A 24109-nucleotide genomic window follows, 5' to 3' on the forward strand; every position below is an offset into this window, starting at 1 on the left:
TTGAACGTTTGGACAGTATTTATTGTGGGACATTAGAGCACATCAGACATATCGAATTGCATTCTGAAAACGAAGCATGTCCTTCTGATATCAAATAATTTTGATTTTTTGAAATTCGCAATGTAATACACATTTTATGACATATTATTAAAATTTGATATTTTTGATATTTAACAGTACTCGAAGTAAATTTTGTAAATCTAATGACGTATTCTTAAGCTGTATGTAGCTGGGAGGAAAAGCCGACGATCAATTGAAAATTTTGACCTTTCAAATTGAAGTTATGGATTTTTTTCCCAAAAAGACCTATTTTCTTTTTGTGTTTTGGGGAAAAAATCCATATCTTCAATACGAAAGCTCAAAATTTTCAATTGATCGTCGGCTTTTCATCCCACCTACATACACTTTAAGTATAAATCATCAGATTTATAAAGTTTACTCAGTACTGTTAAATATCAAAAATATCAATTTTTAATCATTTGCCATAAAATGTGTATTACATTGTGAATTTGATATCAGAAGGACATTCTTCGTATTCAGAATGCAATTCGATATATGTTTGATGTGCTCTAATGTCCCACAATAAATACTGTCCAAACATTCATACCACACCCCTTAATAAGCATCAGTATCATTTTGTGTTCAACGGAATGCGTTCATCTTGATTAATTAATAATAATATATTTTTTATCAAAATTCGACTATGGCATAGTCTAGATACACCACAGAAATTGATTTAATTAGAACGATTGCATACTTACAGGCATAAGTTTATTGGAAACATTGATGCATGAATGGATAGTTATAAATGTTATAATGAGTTTACAGTAATGATTTTTTTCTCAAAAATTTGTTTAAAATTAAACTTTTATTGTTAGTTAGGACTAACTAAAGGATCAGGATTTAGCTATGTTTCATTTACAAAACAAACTAATATTTTATTAATTCCAAAAAATTAGTAGGCCTACTGTATTTTTCCAGAATCAGAAGTCAATATTTGCAGTGACAATGTGTACATCGATGATGCCATATTCTGGGTTAACTTTGGGAACGCATTCGTATTATCCCGTAAAGGTGGAATTACATGTACATTAGGCACGACCAGTCGACCATGGATCTTAGAAATCTTATTCGCACTGCCCTCTATAACAAGTTATTGAATATTGTACCGTTAGTTATTGATTTTTCCCCAATTCTGACCCATCTATTGTTAACCCGGCCATGACCTTTATTAAAAATTGATACAGCATCTCCTCACTATATATCCACAGTGCATAGGCGTGCACGCATCGTGCCATATTAATAACGAAACATCAGCGTGCACCGCTGAGCAAAGTTTAATCCATTACTTCTTGTACTGTATGAAACTCATTAACCCATGTGTCATATACTGCCTCTAGCTATAATGACAGCCTGGTGATCTGGTCAACTCATTGACAGATACTAACCTCAGGAAGGAATTCAATTTTTGATCAAATCACTTCAGGTAGTGAAACGTAATGTAAATTTGTCACTGTTCTTTAACATGATTTTTCTCTCCCCTGCAGTGGCTGGTGTTGCGGGACATTGCAACATAAAAGAGGTTACTCGCACAACTGTCAGCATCTCTTACAATGAAGCTCCTGATGCATCCTTGTACACACTAGAGATATTCAGCAATAATATCCAAGTTGGACCGGATGAGAATAGAGCATCCGATTATGAACGATTGTACACATTTACTGGTCTGTCGCCAGCTACACAGTATGAAATTCGAGTGACACTGACTGGTGGAAACTACCCTCAACAAACTTGCTCCGTTTTCACAAGTAAGATACTAAATTACCATATTTTCTCTAATTTACGCCTCGATCCAATCTAGTAAACACTCCCCCATTTTTGTTTCAACCAAACTGTTCCATAAATGCTGTTAAAATACCATACAACCTACATACTGCATTTTTGAATATTGATTGCTGATTGCACAGTTGCATACCACAGTTCCAGGATCTGTGTGCATACTAACCATGGCGACCTGTTTATTTCTTAACCCTATGGGCACTATACTGGCCAAATTATCAGTCTCTAAGAGCTACTTTGATTGGTTACAAAGAGGACTATAATTATGTTTTTAGCCAACAGAGATATGGTAAGAAGAGTAAGTAGGTCTGACAGGGGACAAAGCTTAAAGTATCAAGAGATCTAAAAACTCTATTTTGATTGGTTACTCAGATGATTATATCATGTAATTAACCAATCAGGGGCTCAGTAAGAAAGGCATTACATTAGTGCCCATGGGGTTAAATCACTATGTGTAAGAATTAAGACAAATCGCTCCGCCGGAGAGGCTTGTGGAAGTTGTTGTTCATTCATATGTAAATGAGTGTTTTGCGAGAATCCAAATGTTTTAGCTTTCACTACCACAGATTTCTAGTCCTGTAAAACAACAAAGTATTTGCTGATGAATTGATAAAGCACATACTGGAAAGCAGGACATTTTTGTGAGGTTTTTTATTTTTACCTTTAAGGGATCGGATAGCAACATTTTCACATATTTTTTGTGGGACCTAAGAGCGCATCAGATATCGATTTGCATTCGGAATATGAGGAATGTCCTTCTGATATCAAATAATTTGGATTTTTTTTTTTTTTTGATATAATACAAATTTTATGGCAATTTATTATAATTTGATATTTGATATTTTATATATTTAACAGTCCTCAAAACAAAATTTATAAATCTAATTCTTTGAATTTTTATAATTATGCCCTCCCTTTTTGGGATTGAGCACTTTGTTCAAAAGTTGTTAATTCTAATGATATGTATTTAAATTGTATGTAGCTGGGATGAAAAGCCAACCATTATTTTAATATTTTGACCTTTTGTATTGAAGATATTTTCCCCCCAAAAGACCTGCATTCTTTTGGAGTTTTGGGGAAAAATTCTGGATCTTCAATACGAAAGGTCAAAATTTTCTTATGATGGATGGCTTTTCATCCCAGCTACATACACTCTAAGTACATATCATCAGATTTATACAATATACTATGAGGACTGTTTAAATTTCATAAATATCAATTTTGAATTATTTGCCATAAAATGTGTATAATATCACAAATTTCAAAAAATCAATTTGAAGTGGAATAGCCCATTGTCTTTTGAAATTGGAATTAACAAAATAACTTTTTTTATAGTCTCAAATTGCTAGTAATAAGTATTGCAGTATGAAATTTGCTTTCTTTTCTTGTGAAGGATTATAAGAGTTAATGCTAAACCCAAACAATATCTTATTCTTATTTTTGAGTGTGTATATGTGTTTCCTCAGCTCCCAACGCCCCCGGAACACCAGTTTTGGTGTACGCATTCCAGGATGGATTTCGTGTCAATTGGATCGGCTCAGCTGGGGCTACACATTATGAAGTCACTGCAACAGGTAGGTATCAACTGCATTACAAATTTATTGTAGGATGCTTTTGGGACACATTGAACTCTTGACCTATCAGGCTTGCAAGTAACTACTTGCGAGCTTACAGTTGACGGCTATACATGTAAGATATCTTAATGCGCTACTTTTGAATGCAAAGCCTGTGTGAACAAGACTTAAAAGTAACTCGCAAGTACATATGATCTTATTTTGACCATAATAGGACTGGATTGGCCTATCCTATTGTGATTGTGCATAATTTACCTTTGAAGGACACTGAGCTTACTTGGGCCAAAAAAAAAAAAAATTGTTTGTTTGTCCATAGAGGCTTATGAAACAGTTGGGTCGGTAGGTCGGATTTTTTATTTTTTATTTTTTACAGATATTGCACTTGAAACTGACAATTTGAAGACTGGTAAATGAGTCAAAACACACAGCACTTTACTGGTTAACTCTTGAGATGGTTCTGCATGTTATACTGTTCATTTTCTTTGCATTTTCTTTCTTTAAATTTATACTAACCACTGTTTTATAAGATGTCCCATCGATGCCCAAAAAAAATTATAATAATAAAAAAAAGAAAGAAAAAAAGACACGGTCGGGACCAGGGTACACGGTCGGTCGGACGTGGCCTTATGAGTGAACTTATAAGTTAGGCATGTGTGGACACCTACTCGCATGTACATGTAGTAATTTAATGGCTAGGTCAAAAATAAGTTACTTTCAAGAGTAGGTTACTATCTAAGCACACCTGATGTTAAAAGGCCGAAATATCTAAAGTTTATATACAGCCTGTCTCAAAAAAAATTGTGCAAGTGAAAAGCGCCCTCTCTGGCAATTAGGAAATACCGTTGCGAAATAATGCTTACACCAACGTCAAGGGTGTAGTCTTAGCTCTCAAATGCCGTTTGTTCTGTTCAATTTTCTTGTTTTAATCTCGAGATATGTTTAGTTAAAGACGAAAGGGTAAAATCACAATTGTGCCACTTTTACTATGGAAGAGAGCTTTACATATAACAGTGATAGCATCAAGCTTATCAAGAGTTCCTTCATAAAATCAAAAGAATACACAATACAAAAAGTTTTTGACTGTTTTTACTGTTTTATCATGATGCAGGAATGATGATTCCCTTTTTCCACTTAAAAGAAATTACAAGATAAATAAATATTTCACATTCTGTTGTAAAAATGGATTTCACATTCTGCATGTGCATGTCAATGATTTTATCATGGTAAATACTGTTCTCTAAGTCACTTAAGACATGTTAAAAGACAAGCAAATATTGCGCACTTATACATGTTATAGGTTAATGAACGCATATTACTTGTTGGGAGAGATATTAGACAAACTAATGCATGCGTGCTGATGTTGATGCGTCTAATGCGTGCTTCCCGAAAGGGGGAGTGCATTAGACGCATCAACATCAGCTATCATTGATTTACATGTACAGCTCTCTTCCCTAGTAAAAGTGGCACAATTGTGATTTTACCCTTTCATTATTAAATAGGCATATCTTGAAATTGGAACAAGCAAATTGAACAGAACAAACGGCATTTGAGAGCTAAGATTGCGCCCGTGACATTGATGTAAGCATTATGTCACAACAGTATTTTCTAATTGCCAAAGAGGGCGTTTTTCACTTGCACAATTTTTTTTGAGACAGGCTGTATCTACCTCGAGTCACTGGCACTAGCTTTGAAGTTCAGCGTGTGCTGCGTCGGCTTAGCCTGGTTTCTTGCGTGTACATATGTGGCACGTTGATCGCGTGCGTAAATGTATGTATAACATAAATAGTCACTCGATAGTCGTTTCACAGTGCTCAATACCAATTTTTAACAAGGTAGAGCTAATTTAATAAAACAATTTTGGCTAAATAATATTCAGCATTTAGTAACTAGTAGTTTCACGCCTCACGGCGATCGTCAGACTATTGCTCTGTTGTTGTTATGATCCTTGATTACGGAACCGAAAAAATATACGCAAAGTAGGCCTACGCGGATAGGCCGACGCATAAAGACGCGTGGATATGAAACATACGCAAAGTCGACCCACGCGGGATAGGCCTCACGCTAAATAGATGTAAATTTCGCGAAAATTTAATGGCACCGCAAATCAAAAATCAAAACAACAACTTAATTGCGCCTACTTCTTTTTTTTCTTGCGTGGCGACATTTTGAGATAAGTTCGGATTTTTTGTTTAGGAGGGTTTCTTCTGACATTTTTAGAATATAAAGTTTTTCTTCTAGACAAAGATTGCATTGACCGGATTCTCGTATCATAGTGTTTGATTGCTTAACTATTTCCCAGATGATTTCATAATTGGAATTAGGCCTACTTCTTTTAAGGTTCCAAACATGTTTTGAAAGTTCAGTTTCCTTTTCATATTTCTCGTGTCTGAAGGACTTCGTATGGTTACGGAATCGATCTTTGAACGGTCCTCCTGAAAGTCCTATGTACATGTATACTTTAGATTCCACATCAGATGTTACAGTAGCCTTGTACACTATTGCTTCAATCAAGCATTCTCCACGGAGGGGACAATTTGCTTTGATTCTACAGTTGCATTTCCTTGCGGTTTCGGTTTGTTTATGAGTCCTTATTTTGATGACCTTATTATTGTGTGACTTGATTATTGACCTCATATTTTTTTTGTATCTGTAGCTAACCTTGGTATTATGGCGATTAAATATCTTGTGCAACTTGTGCCCTCGGGTAATGTGCTTGTTTATCAGTTTGATGAATGTTCCGCCGACATTTGTTTTTACGTTCTTGCTGTAAGGCGGTTAAACCATATTATCTTCCTTGAGCGGTTCTTCTTCTTTCTCGTTTTCCTGTTGTCTTCTTTGTTGCTGCTGAATTTGATGGATCCGTCGTATCCGCTGGATTTCAGTGCTTCGTTGTAGCATGGTGCAGCTTTTTCAAATGTTCTTTGGTTCGATGATAGCCTGTTGATTCTCTTTTCTATGGCGGCAGGGATGTGCTTGATGATTTGTGGAGGATGGTTGGACTGTTTGTTAATGTACATTAGCTCATTATTTGGTTTCTTGTACGGTTGGTGCACGCCGGTTGCCAAGTTCATGTTTATGTCGAGGTAGTTCACTGATTTCAGGTTTGTCTCCACAGTTATTTTGAGGTTCAGAGACTGAAATATACGTATGATTTTTTTACGTTTACGTTCTGCTTGAGGGCCTGAGTGGTTCTTTAACACTGCAAGCCCATCGTCTCTGTATAATCCTACCTGATGTGCATCGAGCTCTTTCTCGATTTTGGTGAGAATATAAAGGCCTACTAGTTTGCATACTTCGGCCCCGTCATATGCCCCCATGGGCACGTCGAATGCGTTATCAGTGTCACGTTTTACCCATGGGTTGCCCAGCTAAACATGCTACTTTCGCTCCGCTGCAACATATGTTCAAGGATTTTACACCAACCTCCCTCCCCCATGTTACAAAGAAATTTATGCCACCGCCACACACACCCACACACTTATGAAGTCCTGCACCGTCATCACTGATCAAAGGGGCCCGTGCGTTCACATTGCCCCCGGGCCCGTAATGGCTCTCGGCGGCACTGTGCAAAAGCATGATAATGCTAATAAATGGTACAAGTGGGCGACAGTCTGAACAAAGACAAAATCTGACAGTTGATATGAATGCAAGTTAAAAATAGATGTTATAATATTTTGCAGTAAACCTTTGACGAGACTGTATTTTAAGCGTACATCACATATTAACTGCGTTGAACTTAAGACGTGCACTTGTCTCTTGATTAGTTGCTGAGGCTGAATTCATGAATGAACATTGCGCCGTACATGTTGTTAGCTCTGGGTTTGCAGTAGTATGTGCTCGTCAAAGGTTTACTGCAAAATATTTTTATACCTTTATTGTCTCACAAGCAATTTTATCAAATTTGGCAAGCATGCTCACAATAAGAATCAACACTTGGGATTGCCATCAACACTTACAGACCAAGTTATTTTCAATATTTCCATGAATAATTATAATTATTTATACTTCATGATTATTGGGCTATTGCAGTTGATATCCATACACCCCCTGGAAAACATGACCTTAATCTTCCACACAGGGAGTGTAATTTCAAATTGGGCTACCTTGAAATTTACACCCCTTTGTAGGAGATTCAGTTCATGTCTTCCATAGGGGGTGCAGGGATTTCACCTGGAATTGCCCCTTTGGTGGAGCATGTAAACTATTTTGTACCAAAAATATCCCCCTTTGATTTTAACTACTCTTTGCAGATCCTAATAGTCTCCTTCGTTTAGTGTCAAAGAGGGTTGCACACCCAATAACAGAAGTTGACATTACTGGCTTGGCAGAGTTAACAGAGTACGATGTCACTGTGACAGCTGGGGTTGAAGAAGCTGACTCAAGATTGGTCACATTCAGTGATCCAAGTGCTGTTGTAGCCATGACAACAGGTAAGGGATGTCACTGTGACAACTCTGGCTGAAGTAGCTGACTCAGGTTTGGTCACATTTAGTGATCCAAGTGCCGCTGTAGCCATGACAACAGGTAAGAGATGTCACTGTGACAGCTCTAGCTGAGATACAGGCAAAATAGGAAGCAGAAAATAGTATCTTTTCCCAATACTCTAATGTATGATAAACTGGACCATTCTCCTTTAAAGCAATTACTTGATATTTTTGTGTATATAGGTGCTCAAATTATTAGAATTACCGGATATACCTCAACTTCAATCTCGTTATCGGGGCTTGGGTCCAGCAATATTTTGGATTATTCTCCATCTAGCACCGCTTCAAATGGTAAAGCCTCACCTATCACCTTAGCTGGCTCAACTGAGATATTGCCAGGTTTATTCCCAGGCAGATTGTACAAAATCATACTGACAAGAGATATCGGTGCACAACATCTAATCATCGATAAAGTTTTCCAGAATACATGTAAGTATTATATATGTAGCAGGTATTTGAAAACAATTTTAATGATATCATGAAATGGTAATACCTATAATTCATAGAATTAAAGATTTTTGACATTTTTGGAACAAACATATTTATGGAACAAACCAAAACATTCAATCATTTCTATCATAATGAGCCTGATGCATCATAATTTGTTCCAGATTATGTGGAATGGTAATACCCTAAATTCCCTTGATGTTTCAGCCCTCTTTACAACATAACTCAAGAACCACTGGATCTATTAAAGTATATCTGTGATATTTGAATTCTTCTACACACTCGCTATGAAATGATCAATGCAATTTTTGCCAATGTTCACTACCATTCACAAGATGCTATGAACTACCAAATCGCAACAGTTTAAAATAGTTGCTAACCTTATGTCTTTTTTTGCAGTGCCACAGAAGCCAACTATTATCAAGGCCTATCAAGGTGTCATAGGTTACCATGACCAGACCACTTTTGCCGTCGTTGTAAACGGACCCGACCCAACGTTGTCAGAATTTGATGCTATTACCATTGAGTACTTGCTGGCAGATGGTTTCAAGCCACAGATACAAAGATTTGATAACCTGCAAGCAAGTGATCTGCCTCTCACTGTCATATTTGATGGCTTAACTGCTGGTGAATTTTATACATTTTCTGTAAGAGCATACAGCGGTGAGGAGTCAAGTGAACAAGCCTCAGGAAATATTACACTAGGTATGTACAAAGCAGGAAAAAATAAAGATAATGCAGGAAAAAATCAGAGCTGATGCAGGTATTGGAGCTAAAGCAGGAAAAAATCAAACACAAATTTAACATTTTTGTTTGTATGTGTCAATTTTCGATACAGATTTTCCAAATTTAGTAAGAATCAGAGAATCAATTATTGATTGCTGATTGTCATAAATTCATAACCTTATAGCCTCTGTATTTGGACATTGCATGATTGCACAAAAGTGAAATGTGATGATTATGAATTAATGACTTTGCATCAGTAATTTTTCGGGTATTGTGAAATATCTAAACATTGTGCTTTGGACCTTGGAATACCTCACTTCCAGAGCACAATATTTTGATATTTCACAATACCCTCAAAACAACTGATGCACTGCCATTAAACTCTAATTCATACATACGCCCTATAAAACAGCATACGTGATTGGTTGATAGCAGGACATAAACAATGTTAATACCTGGTTTTCTGGTTGTAAACAAACCACGCTGGAACTCATGGATGCTCATGAGTATGGTATACGTACATACTTGTGTGCTATTTACGAGCGATGTATGCAATTTTCGCACACATCCAAATACAATGAGCAAGTAATAAAGTTGTGCTCAATTGGTGATGGAAAAATTTGTAGATTTGTAGACCCTAAGGCCCAAACTGGTCTTGAAAATTTTGGCTTATTTCTAATACTAAAAATTAAATGAACATTAGATACTATATACAATACGATACTTGAAGTTGTGTGAATTGGGCTATTCCAGTTGAAATCCATACACCCCTATGAATGACATGACCTTAATTTCTCAAATAGGGGGTGTATATTTAAAATGGGAGTCGCCCATTTAGGTATAACCCCATTTGAAATTTAATACACTCTGTGTTTGGAGGTTTTGAAATTTACACTCTTTGTGTGAAAGATTATGTCTTCCATAGGGGCTGTATGAATTTCTTCTGGAATAGCCCATTGATAAGGGTCCAATTATTTGTGCAGGCAGTAAAAAATAACACGTTCTGGAAGATGAAAACATTGTTGGATGGGAAATGGGAAATGGGAATTGGAACATGCATTGTGGGTGTTTAAAGGAGCACATGCTGTACTTGGATCTAGAGCAGCAGTTCTCAAACTTTTTCACAAGGGACCAAATTTTTGTTGTGTGGGACCCACAAACTATTATATTATGGTATATACCCGCAGATAACCTGGGTGGAGGATGAGTGAGAGAAACGTTTGAGTCGTCCAGCTTATTAACTAACACTAACTTTCACTTCAGCTTAGCTTGACCTGAAATTACTTCAACTTGTTCAAAAGTTGCTTACTGCTAAATCCCCAGGGCTAAATTGCCTGTAGCATGAGTTGATTCAGGTACAAAATGCAACTTTAGAAAATGCAATTTATAGTTGAGTTAAATTTTCCTTTACATTTATACTGCCACCTTCATGATTTTCTATGGTAAGGGTTTTGCTTGTGACTCTTTTTCAAATAGCCTACAACCCCAAAGATGTCATGACTCTTTGGCAACCACTGGTGTAGAGAATAAAAAAGTCACTCACAGGGAAATTTCCAAGTGTGATTGTACACTTGTTCACTCCCTATGAGATATTATGAATCGTTTGAGTATGCATGTTGTCAAAAATTGTAACCGCTTCTCCTGGGCTCTTATGAGAGATACGGGAGTGAATGTGACTAGTATCATCTTTTTCAATATGTAGAATGGGAGTAACATGCAGGAGTGGAGACAATTGTGATTTGATTGGTAGCTAAAGCATTTCCCACCCTGATGTGGCAGTGACATTGGTGTGCATTTCATTGGGTGCAGCTACAAATCGCTTGTGTTCGCTCAAAGCACTGGCATACACACAGACGTGCTTAAAGACGCCGCATAGATGCGTGTGTGCAGAACGACTGCCTGAACACTTTGACGTCACTGCCAAATCAGGGTGGAAAATGGTATACTTGAGTGAGTGTGAAGGATCACTTTTTCTTAATTTTTACGGGAGTTAAAAGGATTAGAACTAACTTTTTTGACATTTTTATGTTCAGTTTGATTTTCAAATTAAGCCTATACTTAAGGTGTACTCTTTGTTATTATACTTCTTGTGTTTTTGTCCTCAGCTTGTGCCAGTGGTGGCTACATCAGTCTCCTTCGTCATACCTCCACAAGCATTGAAATCACGTTTTGCAGTACTAATAATGCGGCTACTGGATATACCGTATCACTTCGTGATCAGGACAACAACATAGTGGCTGGCAGTTTCCAATCGTTGTCAATCAATGATGCCCGTAGGGTCACCTTTGTGAATTTGAATCCTGGTAGTCTTTACAAAGTTGAGGTGATCACACTAGGCTTGAGCCCAGAAACGAAATTACAGAGAAATACTCGCACATGTAAGTATTTTCCGGTCACAGGGACATTATATTTTTGAAAGGACCATGCTATACATATGATAAATAAATTAATAAATGAGCTACAAATGTTGCTATAACCTAATTTGAGGCCATTTTAGGACTAAAATGGTCATTAAAAAGGTAACGTAATTGAGCACCCTAGATCTAAAAGGGAGTTAAGTGGAATCTTTCAACACATTGTGTTTATCTCAAAAGGAGGTAAGTGGGCTTGACCTCCTTAGATTAGCAGGACTTGAAAATAGCAAACACAACCAAATTACACAAATTTTAACTAATTAAACCTTTTTTTTAAAGATAATCAGTAATACAAGAAATTAATCATGCATCCATGTCATTTCATCACAAAAATTGTGAAAATTGTGAAATTCACTCAATATAAGGCCAAAAAACATGTTTGTTTCCTGTAGCAGGTCCAAAAGTCAAATGCAAAATGCATTTTTTTAAATCCATGTCTTGAAATGGAAAAAAATACCCTTTCCGCTGCAAATTGGAATGGGAATTTACAGTGGGTTTCTCCGACACAAAAAAAATCCTATTTATGACCTCCTTTCAACCTGCAGTAGTTTTTCACTATGCTCGTTTGTTGTGTAATGTGTAAATGTTTACTCCAGTAGTGTTTTATATTATTTTTTTGTGATTGTTCCGTTTTATTTCTTTTTTTTCTTTGAAAGTGAAAAAAATTCAAATGCGCACAATAAGCCGTCGAAAACAAAATGCGTGCGCGCTACAGGAAACAAACTTGTTTTTTTTTGTTGGCCTAAATGCCACTTTTTTGTGTGCTAAAAAGTCTGAAATGAGGCAGAAAACATGTTGAAGATTTCATAATCTTATGTTTCCTATTATAGTGCCTGGAGAGCCAACTGGACTGATGAGGCCAATGAGTCCACCAGTTGGAACATCAGCTGATGGTGTGTATTTAGCATGGATGGCTGGAGCCGGAGCAATTTGTTACCGCATCACCTACCTAGAGTGCGGACAACTCTATGAATATGGCTCGGTGTGTGATACCTCTGTAATGATTGGCGACTTGAAATTAAACTCAGATTATTTGTTTCTTGTGTATTCATTTGCAAGTAGTGCTGAAGCATATGCTGAAAGTTCGCCTGCAACTATCGATGTACATACTGGTAAGGAAAAAGAGTCAAACTATGGTTCTTTGTGATAGAGGGAGGGAATAGAACTTGTTATAGTTTGGGATGTAAGAGGGCTTAGTTTGCATCCCTCTGGGATTTAAAGACACTTATTTTTTTAGGGTGTCTAAGGTTGTCTTTTACCAGATCTGACAGGTTCCCAAAATTAAAAAAAGTGGTTTGAAGCCATGTAAGGGTCAAGTAGAGGTCAACACAGGGGTCAAAATTTCAAACTTGGTCAAATTTGGTTAAACACAACGAAAGTGTTCCTCTCGTCTCAATGATTCAGAAAAAGTACCGTTTAAGGTTGGTCTGAACCCTGGAATTATGGAAACTTTCGGGCCTCATAACTGCCCAATTGTTGGTGTAAAGTATATAAAAGTATACATATTTAGAATGGCAAAGACTTGATAAGTTCATCTGTGAGGGCAAATTTGGCCCAAAATAACAGTTTTTGGCCCACTTCTTTTTTTTTAAATTAATTTTTAAAAACTAGATACAAATATCTAGGAGCTGTTTTTTTATTTTTTTGAATTTTGACCAACTTCACCAAAAATATTTGAAATTTGGGCTTTTTTATGATTTTTTTGAAAATCCAGCATTTTTTGACAATTTTTATGCCTCCAACGAAGGTATTATGTTTCCTGGTTGTCCGTCCTTCCGTCCGTCTGTCTGTCTGTCCGTCCGTCCGTCTGTCCGTCTGAGCTTGCAAGTGCAATTTCTCGGAACTGGTAAGGCGTATAGTGATGCAATTTGGTGGAGGGGTGGCAATTGGTGGCCTCCAAATTTTAGCAGGTTTACGTCGCAAAATATGGTAATTAAGAACCTAATTGCACAGATTATCTGGAGATCTGTACGAGGCACAGTGATGAAACTTGGTGGAGAATTGCACAGTCAGAGGTTCTTGGCCTGATTTGCTTTTCAGCGCAAAATGTGCGTAATCGCAAAGTCATTGTGAGGTCATTTGGGGTCATCCAGGGTCAAATTGCCATATATTGTTGCAGGTTCATGAAATTTGGTGGGAACGACTACTGTAGGAAGAAAAAAAATGTCAAGGTCATTTTGGGGTCATCCAAGGTCATCCAAGGTCAAATCGCCATAGATCGTAGCAGGTTCATGAAATTTTGTGGGGACGACCACTGAAATGAGGCAAAAATGTCAAGGTCATTTTGGGGTCATTCGGGGTCATCTGGGGTCAAATCACCATAGACTGCTGCAGGTTCCTTAGTGAGGCAAATAATGTGAAGGTCATTTTGGGGTCAAGTGAAATTGCACCGGTTAAAATGATGGGCGTCAAGGTTGAGGCATTGCGGGCGACGCTTTGCGTCGAGAACTGTGCCGGTCGAGAACCGCGCAATTCTAGTTCTCGCAGTTGGTCGAAATTAAAAAAAAATGAAAAAACGTCTCCTAGATATTTTTATCTAGTTTTTATCTAGTTTTTTAAAATTAATTTAAAAAAATTTTGGCCCAAGAATTTTTTTGTTACGTTTTACGATGCCAAAAAAACGTTTTTTGGGATTTTGGGCCAAAAATGAGCATTTTGGCCCAAATTTGACCTCACAGATGAACTTATCAAGTCTTTGCCATTCTAAATATGTATACTTTTATATACTTTACACCAACAATTGGGCAGTTATGAGGCCCGAAAGTTTCCATAATTCCAGGGTTCAGACCAACCTTAAACGGTACTTTTTCTGAATCATTGAGACGAGAGGAACACTTTGGTTGTGTTTAACCAAATTTGACCAAGTTTGAAATTTTGACCCCTGTGTTGACCTCTACTTGACCCTTACATGGCTTCAAACCACTTTTTCCATAATTCCAGGGTTCAGACCAACCTTAACCTACCTATTCATGAGTTATAAGCAAAATGGTCAAAGTTGGGGGTGGTCAGTTTTTAGGGCCACAAAGGGGTCAAAAATGAAAAAAATGCTTCAATTCAACCAAAATGGTCTCAAATTTGCTTCTCATGTAAAAACAAGTCAAATAAGGAATATAGTTTGCACTGTCTATAATGCTTCTTTCCTGACCAAATTCAGTAATGAAGGTGCAGCCTATTGATCATGACCATGACCTATTTCGCTATGTTTTCTAGGTAACAAATTATCCTAGATGGTGATAATTATTCCTTATCATATTTGTTTTTACATGACGAGCGATTTTAAACAAATTTCATTGAAATCAGAGTGTTTTTCATTATTGACCCTGGTGTGACCAAAAAAAAAAAAGACCTAACTTTTGACCTATTTGCTTAAAACTGATTGCTATAATTATGTCGCAGATAGGTCAAACTATACTTTTTCTAACTCATTGATACAAGAGAAATACTTGGTTTATTATATTCAAGTTTGACATTTTTTTTTTATTGTCATGATCATTGTGTAATAAAGACAAATTTATTTAAAGATGGCAAAGTAAACTGCATTTCGCGAATTCTCAATTGATCTTTGTCGAACTAATCCTTCATAACCTTTATACCGACTCCCGACAGACAAAGCGTGTCATGTTGCGTCGCGTCTATGCACTGACGCGATGCCTACATGTTTTTTTAACATTTGCAGTTCAGAGTATTATTGCCGCTACTGTGGCATGTATCAGCCAACGACAAGCATTGATTGTATCCGTTTGTATACAATTGGCATGCGCCACACCGCTCAGCGACTGCTCAGCATGAAAGTATGAAGCAACGCTTGTTAGAAACGAACAAACAAACTAAAGACAGGGTTAATGCATGAGGTGCTGTTCGCACCTAAAAACATTCTGGAATTTGAAAGTTGATATAAAAATGTTATTCATAACAAGATATTACAATAAAAAAAGTTGGTAACATAAATAATTAAATAATTGCAGTATTAGATTTCTTCCTCACATTATATATATTCTCATCAATGTTTCATTTCTTCTTGATTAATTTTATTGTTGTATTTGTAGCTGTATCAGGTTTGCCACTTGGACAGGTTACCAGCAATTCAATTCAGGTGTTGTGGCATCCAAGGTCTTTTGCAGTCAGCTATCTAGTATATTATTCCCCTGAACTGGGAACATCACAGAGTCCAGAATCTACCACGCAAACACAACATACAGTGACAGGTCTTCCTCAAGGACGTTTCTTCTGCATACATGTTACAACCACTGTATCTGGAGACACCAATCAAATTGGAAGAATTTGTGCATATACTTGTAAGTAGTATTCCTGCATTACATGTAATTACCAATGAACTTCTAACTTGGTAGGGTGATAGAGTGTGTTGTATAGTTTGCTTCATGTTATTTGCAAAGTGGGAAATTTTAAACATTGTTTTGTATTGTATCTTTAAAAATAATGATAAGTACATAAAAGTATACATTTTCAGAAAGGAAATGATACAAGGAATCCAAGCATTGAAGATTTCTGCAAAAAATTATCAGTTTCTGAGAAAAGTGCCATTTTGTTTTTGTTTTCCATGCAAATTTTTTTCGGTTCACCATAACAACTTAATATCAAAATTGAGGAAAATTGCATATTTGTGTTCTGAAGACACAGATCTAGAAAGTGTTTTCTCAAATTTTTTCTTCGTTTTAAAAATATACCTTAAAATATCCCAAATTTTTGACCCATATTTTTAAAACGGTATAGTATAGTAATTTTTTTTAGTATTGTCCCACCCCAAATTTTGAACATTTTTCACCTAAAAAAGGGATGAGTCAGTACGGTATTTTTTTTGTCACTCTCTCTTTATCCAAATACTAGTACTTTAAAATTTTGCAATTTAAAAAGAACCATTATTATTATTATTTTTGCTGCTTGTAATTTTCGCAACATTTTTTGAACGATCTATAGGAAAAGTGAAAATTTGGGAGCATGAAAATTTTCACTCACAAAATTCTCAAAATTTTCATGCATGTGAAGTTCAATTCATGCTTTACATAACTATTTCATAATTTTGTAGAAGACTCAACTGCTTATATTGTTAAATATGTGTACAAAGCATGATTTCTCAACAAAAGTGACCCCAAAGTAGCTAAAAATCTTATTTGAGCTCTTTGTACTGCACTCAATTTGAATGAAATAAAGGAATTAAGGAGTTGCCAGCTTGTAAACAAAATTGCTGAAGGAAATGTTTCTAGACTTTTTCCATTCAATGACCACCCATCTACTGGTATTACATTCACTTTGAATTATTTCTCTGATGTTTATTATTAGTACCTGTACAACCTGGTAACATCAATGAGCTGTGCACTACAGAACCAGAAAAATGCAGTGATGATTGTGTGACAGTAGAGTGGGATTCTCCTGTTGGGGGCAACTACCATGGATATCACATTGAGTGGAAACGGACCATCGATGCCAACCCTTGCCCAACATGTTGGGACACAGTAGGGCGGTATACGATGATGAGGGAGTACAAAATCTGTAATCTGGAACCAAACACTGCATACGAAGTGTCTGTATTTACTTACATTGGCCACGGTTTGCACAATGCATTTAGTGCACCAGAAGTTGGTGGAGGAAGCACTGTTACTGCAACCACAGGTATAAAAACAAATCCCACTTCATCCCATTTACATGGGCATTACCTAGAGAAGATTTATAGGCGATCCCATGATACTAGCTAGTGAAACATCCGGGTACTTGAGAACCAGTTTACTAGAAATTTCAATTGAATGAACAACAGCATGGTGATTCTTTGCGTACACTGTGTGATGAACGCCCGCATGTGAGTAACATGGAAGTGAATCAAACCTTGCCAACTCACTCATGATTGGTTAGTATTTTCATTATTGTATCCATGGTCGTGCGTTCGCATTGTACTTTGAAATACGCGACATATGAAATCGCGTACATGCGCTGGCAGCTGTGTCCATTAAATTGGAATTTTTACTTTTAGTATTCCGTTTTCTTGTCCTTTCAGACTTTTATTCCTCATTCAAATGTGGGTTGATAGTAACAAAAAAGAGCTCATTTGAACAGGGTACTGATGTTCTTTTCAGGGATCATCTTAAAATGCCTATCGACCTAAGTTTTGGACATATTTTGAGTGTTTGAAAATTGCGTCTTTGGAACGGGAATCAACAGTGAAGAATTGCTGTGATTACTAGACTGGTTCTCAAGTACCGGATGTTTCAGTAGCATCATGGGACTGCTTATAAATCTTCTCTGGGCATTACCTGCCAATGTATTGGCCTATACCAATTATTTTTTATTGTGTGATGTGCCCTGAGTAATTTAATTTGAATAATTTATCTTTGTTTATTTCATGAGTGATGACATGGCATCATACGATGCTACACAGCGTGACAGGGGGAGTGTGGACAACAAGTTTATTTTCTCTCTTTTTTTTTTTACAAAAAAGTCTTGTCAAAGTACCTTACTATATTTAGCACTCAACTGGCTAATTTACTGAATTTATATTGTCACTCACAGATCCAGCACCAACTGCACCCTATCTGGTCTTGGATGAATACTCCGATGTCATCATCTGCTTCAGCTGGTCTGTGGCTACAACTAATGACAATTCAGTACCTACTTACGCGATTGAGATCAAAGAAGCGATCACTGACCAAAATGTCCAGACCATCATGGGAGCACACTTCAACCAATACTGTGTTGGCAACCTGGATTCTGCCTCACTTTATGAGGTTACAGTTCAGCCGTCCTCAGCATCTGGTGTTACTTATACACCAATAACTGTGGCAACAAGTAAGTGTGGGATTTTGAAATATAGTAGGAAACAAACACAAGATCAATTGTTTAAAGCTCAACCATAGCATGGCAATGGACTAGATTTTTCAATAGCAGGTAATTTACAGATTTTGGGATCCAATCCACACAGTGTCGACAGTGTCTAAATAAATACTTTTTCCCTGAAATGAATCATGTCCTAACACTCCGTTGGTGAGCGATTGTTATTTCACTAATAAGAGACCTCGCCTTTCTGAACGCAAGAAAAGGAGTCCTATCTGATTGGCTAGAAACCGATCGCTCAGTGACGATTGTACAAACTCATGTATTCAATTCCATTTAAATCAATATTCTATTATTGACGCAGATAAAGAAAGTTTTATAGCTATTCACTGTGCTGTATTGTATTGTGATTTAATATTCTATAGCCAGAGCACAGCGTGGTCTTAGCTGAATGGGCTTTCATTACGTTCTTTTCATAAATAATATTCTCAAACAGTTTAATATATCACAATTTTTACACACAATTTAAAATCTTTACGCTGAAAATGCAGTAAAATATGTCTACACCAAACAGCTATCCCCGCTTATTAGTGTATTGCATTTCCAGTTAGTGTATTGGAAACAAATCCTGCGTTTTACCTGACAGTAACAAATCAAATTTTCTTGTAATAGCAACACCATAATGGGGTACAGAGGAAGCACATATTGCATAAACGTGTATGAATGGAAACGCTGCGGTATCTCATATCGTGTAATTGATATGCTTAACCTGAGTCGCTCGGCCTATCTCGAACAAAATCGCCATGTCTAGCTTTTGAAGAAAGAGTGGACTCCCCGTACTATCACAGCAATTTTTGACACGAAGATATAGGATGATGACGCTGTGATCCATGACTAAACCATTTTGCAACCACCTAAATTCAAACCTTTTGTGTTTTGGCCATGTGTTTGGCCAAGACTGTGCCTTCATTAGCAGGGGAAACAAGCCAGAATTCAAAGATTCCTTAAAGGCGTTATCAGGAGACCATGCCCGGGGTCCACACAAAGCAGTAAAAATACATATATTTTTGAGAACATCCTATAGGTGAAGGATATTATCATTGGGTGTTTTTCATATGAAAAGAATTGGCAAAAAGGAAGAAAATGGCAGTGTTGATAAATATTAAGCTTAATTCACCTACACGTAGCTGCAAATATCCGCAGATGAAAAGATAAAGTAAAGATGAAAATTATGTATATTTAATTTGCCCTACAAACCTAATGACCTCTTCAAGAATACAGAGGGTTACACATACGGGTGCAAGGTTTGTAGCACACTGTTCTTAGTGTCAAGTTCGGAAGTGATATAGGTGAATATTTTGCTGGTCACAATATCGAATTGCTAGCATAAAGTTAATCGCGTAGAGTGTTACACGCACCCATACAAGGGCGGTTTGTTGGCAGGGTTGTAGCACAACCACAAAAAAGCATTGACATCAATTGAGGTGACCCAAATAATATTATGAAGTGTACAACAAACAATGCCAATGTGTGATAACCACAGAGGTCGGTATACACAAGAGTCGCATAAGTTTACATGTTCACGTAACCTCCTTCAACTCATTTGCATAGAACTGGATACCAGAATCGTATTCTGATTTGTCGTGCCTTCTAACCTGTTCTAATTAGCATACTTTTGGATACCTCCATATTTGGTATTACCTAATTAATTATTTATACCTCTATGTTGTTTACATAGTGACGTCATTAGAGCTGGTCACTTCAGTCAAACATCCGACGAACTAACGTTTGCAGTTTTCTTTTAATTACTGTTATATCGTGAAATACCATATAGCTGAGGTGTTAGTCCAATATGCATAGGAAAATATTTCTGGCGATGACCCATGTTCCCATTGGCTAAATAAGCTGTATTTTCGCTGGAAAGGGGCCGGACGAGTCGGCCATTTTGTTTACAAAAGGCATGTTCTTCTCCAGCGTTACCGGAAGTGGCAGCACCAGAACAAATGACGTCATTTCTGGATTTCAGCCGGAATGGTTACGTTCACTGCCGTGCATCAGTATAGGCATCAGCGTATCTAGGTTTTACTAAAGTAAAACATCTTTGGTGATAACCCACTGACTACCTTATCTACGCCAGATTCCTTCAATATATGGCCGTTTCCCTGCAATCATAATCATTTTGTAGTCAGTTCTAACCAACAACAAAAATTACCACTTACTTTTCAGAACCAAGTGTACCATTTACACTGCATGTTTCAGTGTTTAGTACCGCTAAGAAACGACGCAAACGAGCATCCACCGCTAACCCTGATATCACCATTACCATCAGCTGGACACCCCCGGAACAAATTGACTTTGACTTTTATGTTGTGTCATGGCAACCATCTACCCAAGCACCAGTGATGCTGCCAAATGACGCCACATCGTATACGTTAACAGGACTACAGCCTGACACTCTGTACACAATTTCGATGTACACAACTAAACACCTTAATAATGGCCAGGTGGTACAGAGTGAGACGATACATGTAACTTCTAGAACACGTAAGTTGAATGGGTTATCCCATTTGAAATCTATACACCCCCGACGTCCCCGTATGAAAGACATGACCTTAATCTCAGAACACAGGGCGTGTGAATTTCAAATTGGGTTATCTGAATGGGTGACTACATTTGAAATCTACACCTCCTGTGTGGGAGATTAAGGTCATGTCTTCCATAGGATTTCAACTGGAATAGCCTGATGACTATTGAGGGTTTAACATTTTAATACCCTTCAGGGGAGCATGGGGGCTCCGACTTATAATCGGAAGGTTGCAGGTTCTAGCCCGGTGACACCATCGTGTTGTGCCCTTGAGTAAGGCACTTTATTTCGATTACTCTTCTCCACCCAGGTGAGTTATGTACGTCATCCACCAGTGGAGCTCCTGCGCCCCTCCGCAGAACTTCCGGTAGTGGATGTTCTGCGCTCGGGGGCGCAGAACATCCACTATCGGAGTTGATGCGCCCGGCGCAGTCCCTTATATGTAACGGTGGATCATTGCTGCGCTCGGGCGCAGAACATCCACTGTCGGAGTTACTGCGCTCGGTAGTAAAATAATAGATTTTCGTATTATAATAACGGTGGATCATTTCTGCGCTCGGGCGCAGAACATCCACTGTCGGAGTTCATGCGCCCGGGCGCAGTCCCTTATATGTAACGGTGGATCATTGCTGCGCTCGGGCGCAGAGAATCCACTGTCGGAGTTGCTGCGCTCGGAAGTAAAATAATAGATTTTCGTATTATAATAACGGTGGATCATTTCTGCCCTCGGGCGCAGAACATCCACTGTCGGAGTTCATGTGCCCGGGCGCAGTCCCTTATATGTAACGGTGGATCATTGCTGCGCTCGGGCGCAGAACATCCACTGTTGGAGTAACTGCGCCGGAAGCAATATAATACATTTTCTTATTATAATACTGGTGGATCATTTCTGCGCTCGGGGGGGGCGCAGAACATCCACTGTCGGAGTTGATGCGCTCGGAAGCAAAATAATACATTTTCTTATTAGGCCTATATTAATAAATATACATGCGTGTAATAACTAGTATTAGGCCTATTATAACTCCAAATTGAAAGCAAAATAATACATTTTCTTATTGAAATTACGGCGGATCATTGCTGCGCTCGGGCATGAAAATCCACTGTCGGAGCTTCTGCGCCGGAAGTCAAATAAATTATTTTCTTATTTTATTAATAAAATATAATTATGCATGCGTATAATAACTAAACTCCGAGAAGTTTATTGCTATTAGTATAACCGAATTGACAGCAAAATAATAGATTTTCTTATTATAATAACGGTGGATCATTGCTGCGCTCGGCGCAGAGAATCCACTAATCGGAGTTGATGCTGAGCGGAAGCAAAATAATACATTTTCTTATCAGGCCTATATTAATAAATATGCATGCGTATAATAACTAGTATTAGGCCTTTTATAATAGGCATGTGTATAATAACTATAACTCCAAATTGACAGCAAAATAATGCATTTTCTTATTGAAATTACGGCGGATCATAATATTGCTGCGCTCGGGCGCAGAAAATCCACTGTCGGAGCTTCTGCGCCGGAAGTCAAATAAATTATTTTCTTATTTTATTAATAAAATACAATATGCATGCGTATAATAACTAATATTTTCTTATTATATTAATAAAAATAATCAAAATAATAGATTTTCTTATTATAATAACGGTGGATCATTGCTGCGCTCGGGCAGAACATCCACTGTCGGAGTTGATGCGCCCGGCGCAGTCCCTTATATGTAACGGTGGATCATTGCTGCGCTCGGGCGCAGAACATCCACTGTTGGAGTAACTGCGCCGGAAGCAAAATAATGGATTTTCTTATTAAAATAACGGTGGATCATTTCTGCGTTCGAGCGCAGAGAATCCACTGTCGGAGTTGATGCGCTCGGAAGCACAATAAATTATTTTCTTATTATATTAATAATATATTTTTTATCATTTGTAATAGCTCTACGGAGAAGTTTATTTCTATTAGGCCTATGCATGCGTATAATAATAACTATAACTCCGAGAAGTTTATTGATATTTACTATATATTAGGTCTGCGCCGGAAGCAAAATAATGGATTTTCTTATTAAAATAACGGTGGATCATTGCTGCGTTCGAGCGCAAAGAATCCACTGTCGGAGTTGATGCGCTCGGAAGCTAAATAAATTATTTTCTTATTATATTAATAATATATTTTTTATTGTAATAGCTCTACGGAGAAGTTTATTACTTTTAGGCCTATGCATGCGTATAATAATAACTATAACTCCGAGAAGTTTATTGATATTTACTATTATTTTAGGTCTATATAATGCGCTCCCAAGCTCAGATTATAATAAAACTTATTATATTAGCGCTACGGAGAAGTTTATTACTATTAGGTCTATTTTTTTAATAGGTCTTACAAGTTTCATTTCTTTACTGTTGTCTTTCTTCTTCATTCTTTTTCTTCATCTTTTTTTTTTTTCGTTCACGCTTTCCTTGTCGGTTCTTCTCATGTAACCGCAAATAATTCCTATTCAAATATAATTCTGATTGACACATGACCACTTGCAATTCGGCCTTTGATATCAACATGATCAAACGAGAGATCCTATTTTACTCTTTATTGAAATTATGCGTTCAAAATCAATGTATTTCCACATATATCACCATAAACATTTTCCAAATATATCGGGCCACATTCCTTTAAATTACTTATATGAAAATTGATAGTAATACCGTGTATAACATTTCATTTGTATCATTTTTTTTTATAGGAACAAATATTAATATATTAGTAAACGCTAATAACGCCGATAAATTGTTTGAATTGCATATCACCAGGTTCTAAGTTTATTGCAATACGGAAGTCTTATTCTGGCCGTATCCATGTTATTTAAACTAAATGGCAAAAGAAACAAGCGGACAAACGTCATGTAAACATTAATTAATTAATTAATTAATTAATTAATTAATATTAATTAATTAATCAAAAATGTATTTATTTATTTTATTATTTATTTATTTAACGAGCGATGCGTTCAAAACAACAACATACATAATTATATACAAAAAAAGGAATAAAACACAATTAAATGTAGAATGCACAATTATGTCACAAAAACAATTAAAGGAGGATTTCGTGATCCTAGCATCCTCTTTTATGAAATTTTTCAATAGATATCCACGAAAGTAGGTTATTCCCAAAATTTAAGTTGATTCCGAGTTTGCGTTTGTGATTTCCTTATTCGTGTATATATCGTAGGCCTTGGTGTAGCCTAGATACCGGCGACATGAAACCACGT

The 24109-nt window shown here is 37.0% G+C and overlaps 2 protein-coding genes across 2 annotated transcripts in view; both read left to right on the forward strand.

Annotated features, from left to right (window-relative positions):
• Positions 1 to 9102, forward strand: part of LOC140166979 (tenascin-R-like) — a 65443-nt gene extending 56341 nt beyond the window's left edge. Inside the window, exons 8-12 of the mRNA XM_072190461.1 lie at positions 1548 to 1808; positions 3306 to 3413; positions 7664 to 7843; positions 8081 to 8326; positions 8744 to 9102. Of these exons, the coding sequence (XP_072046562.1) occupies positions 1548 to 1808; positions 3306 to 3413; positions 7664 to 7843; positions 8081 to 8326; positions 8744 to 9102 (1154 nt within the window). The remainder of the gene's footprint in view (positions 1 to 1547; positions 1809 to 3305; positions 3414 to 7663; positions 7844 to 8080; positions 8327 to 8743) is intronic.
• Positions 9103 to 14469: 5367 nt separating this feature from the next.
• The window catches only part of LOC140166980 (uncharacterized), a 185802-nt gene continuing 176162 nt past the window's right edge, over positions 14470 to 24109 (forward strand). The window contains exons 1-5 of the mRNA XM_072190462.1: positions 14470 to 14488; positions 15531 to 15779; positions 16783 to 17112; positions 18004 to 18279; positions 20491 to 20808. Of these exons, the coding sequence (XP_072046563.1) occupies positions 14470 to 14488; positions 15531 to 15779; positions 16783 to 17112; positions 18004 to 18279; positions 20491 to 20808 (1192 nt within the window). The remainder of the gene's footprint in view (positions 14489 to 15530; positions 15780 to 16782; positions 17113 to 18003; positions 18280 to 20490; positions 20809 to 24109) is intronic.

This window comes from Amphiura filiformis, chromosome 12 (assembly GCF_039555335.1).
Source record: "Amphiura filiformis chromosome 12, Afil_fr2py, whole genome shotgun sequence".
Classification (NCBI taxonomy): Eukaryota; Metazoa; Echinodermata; class Ophiuroidea; order Amphilepidida; family Amphiuridae; genus Amphiura; species Amphiura filiformis.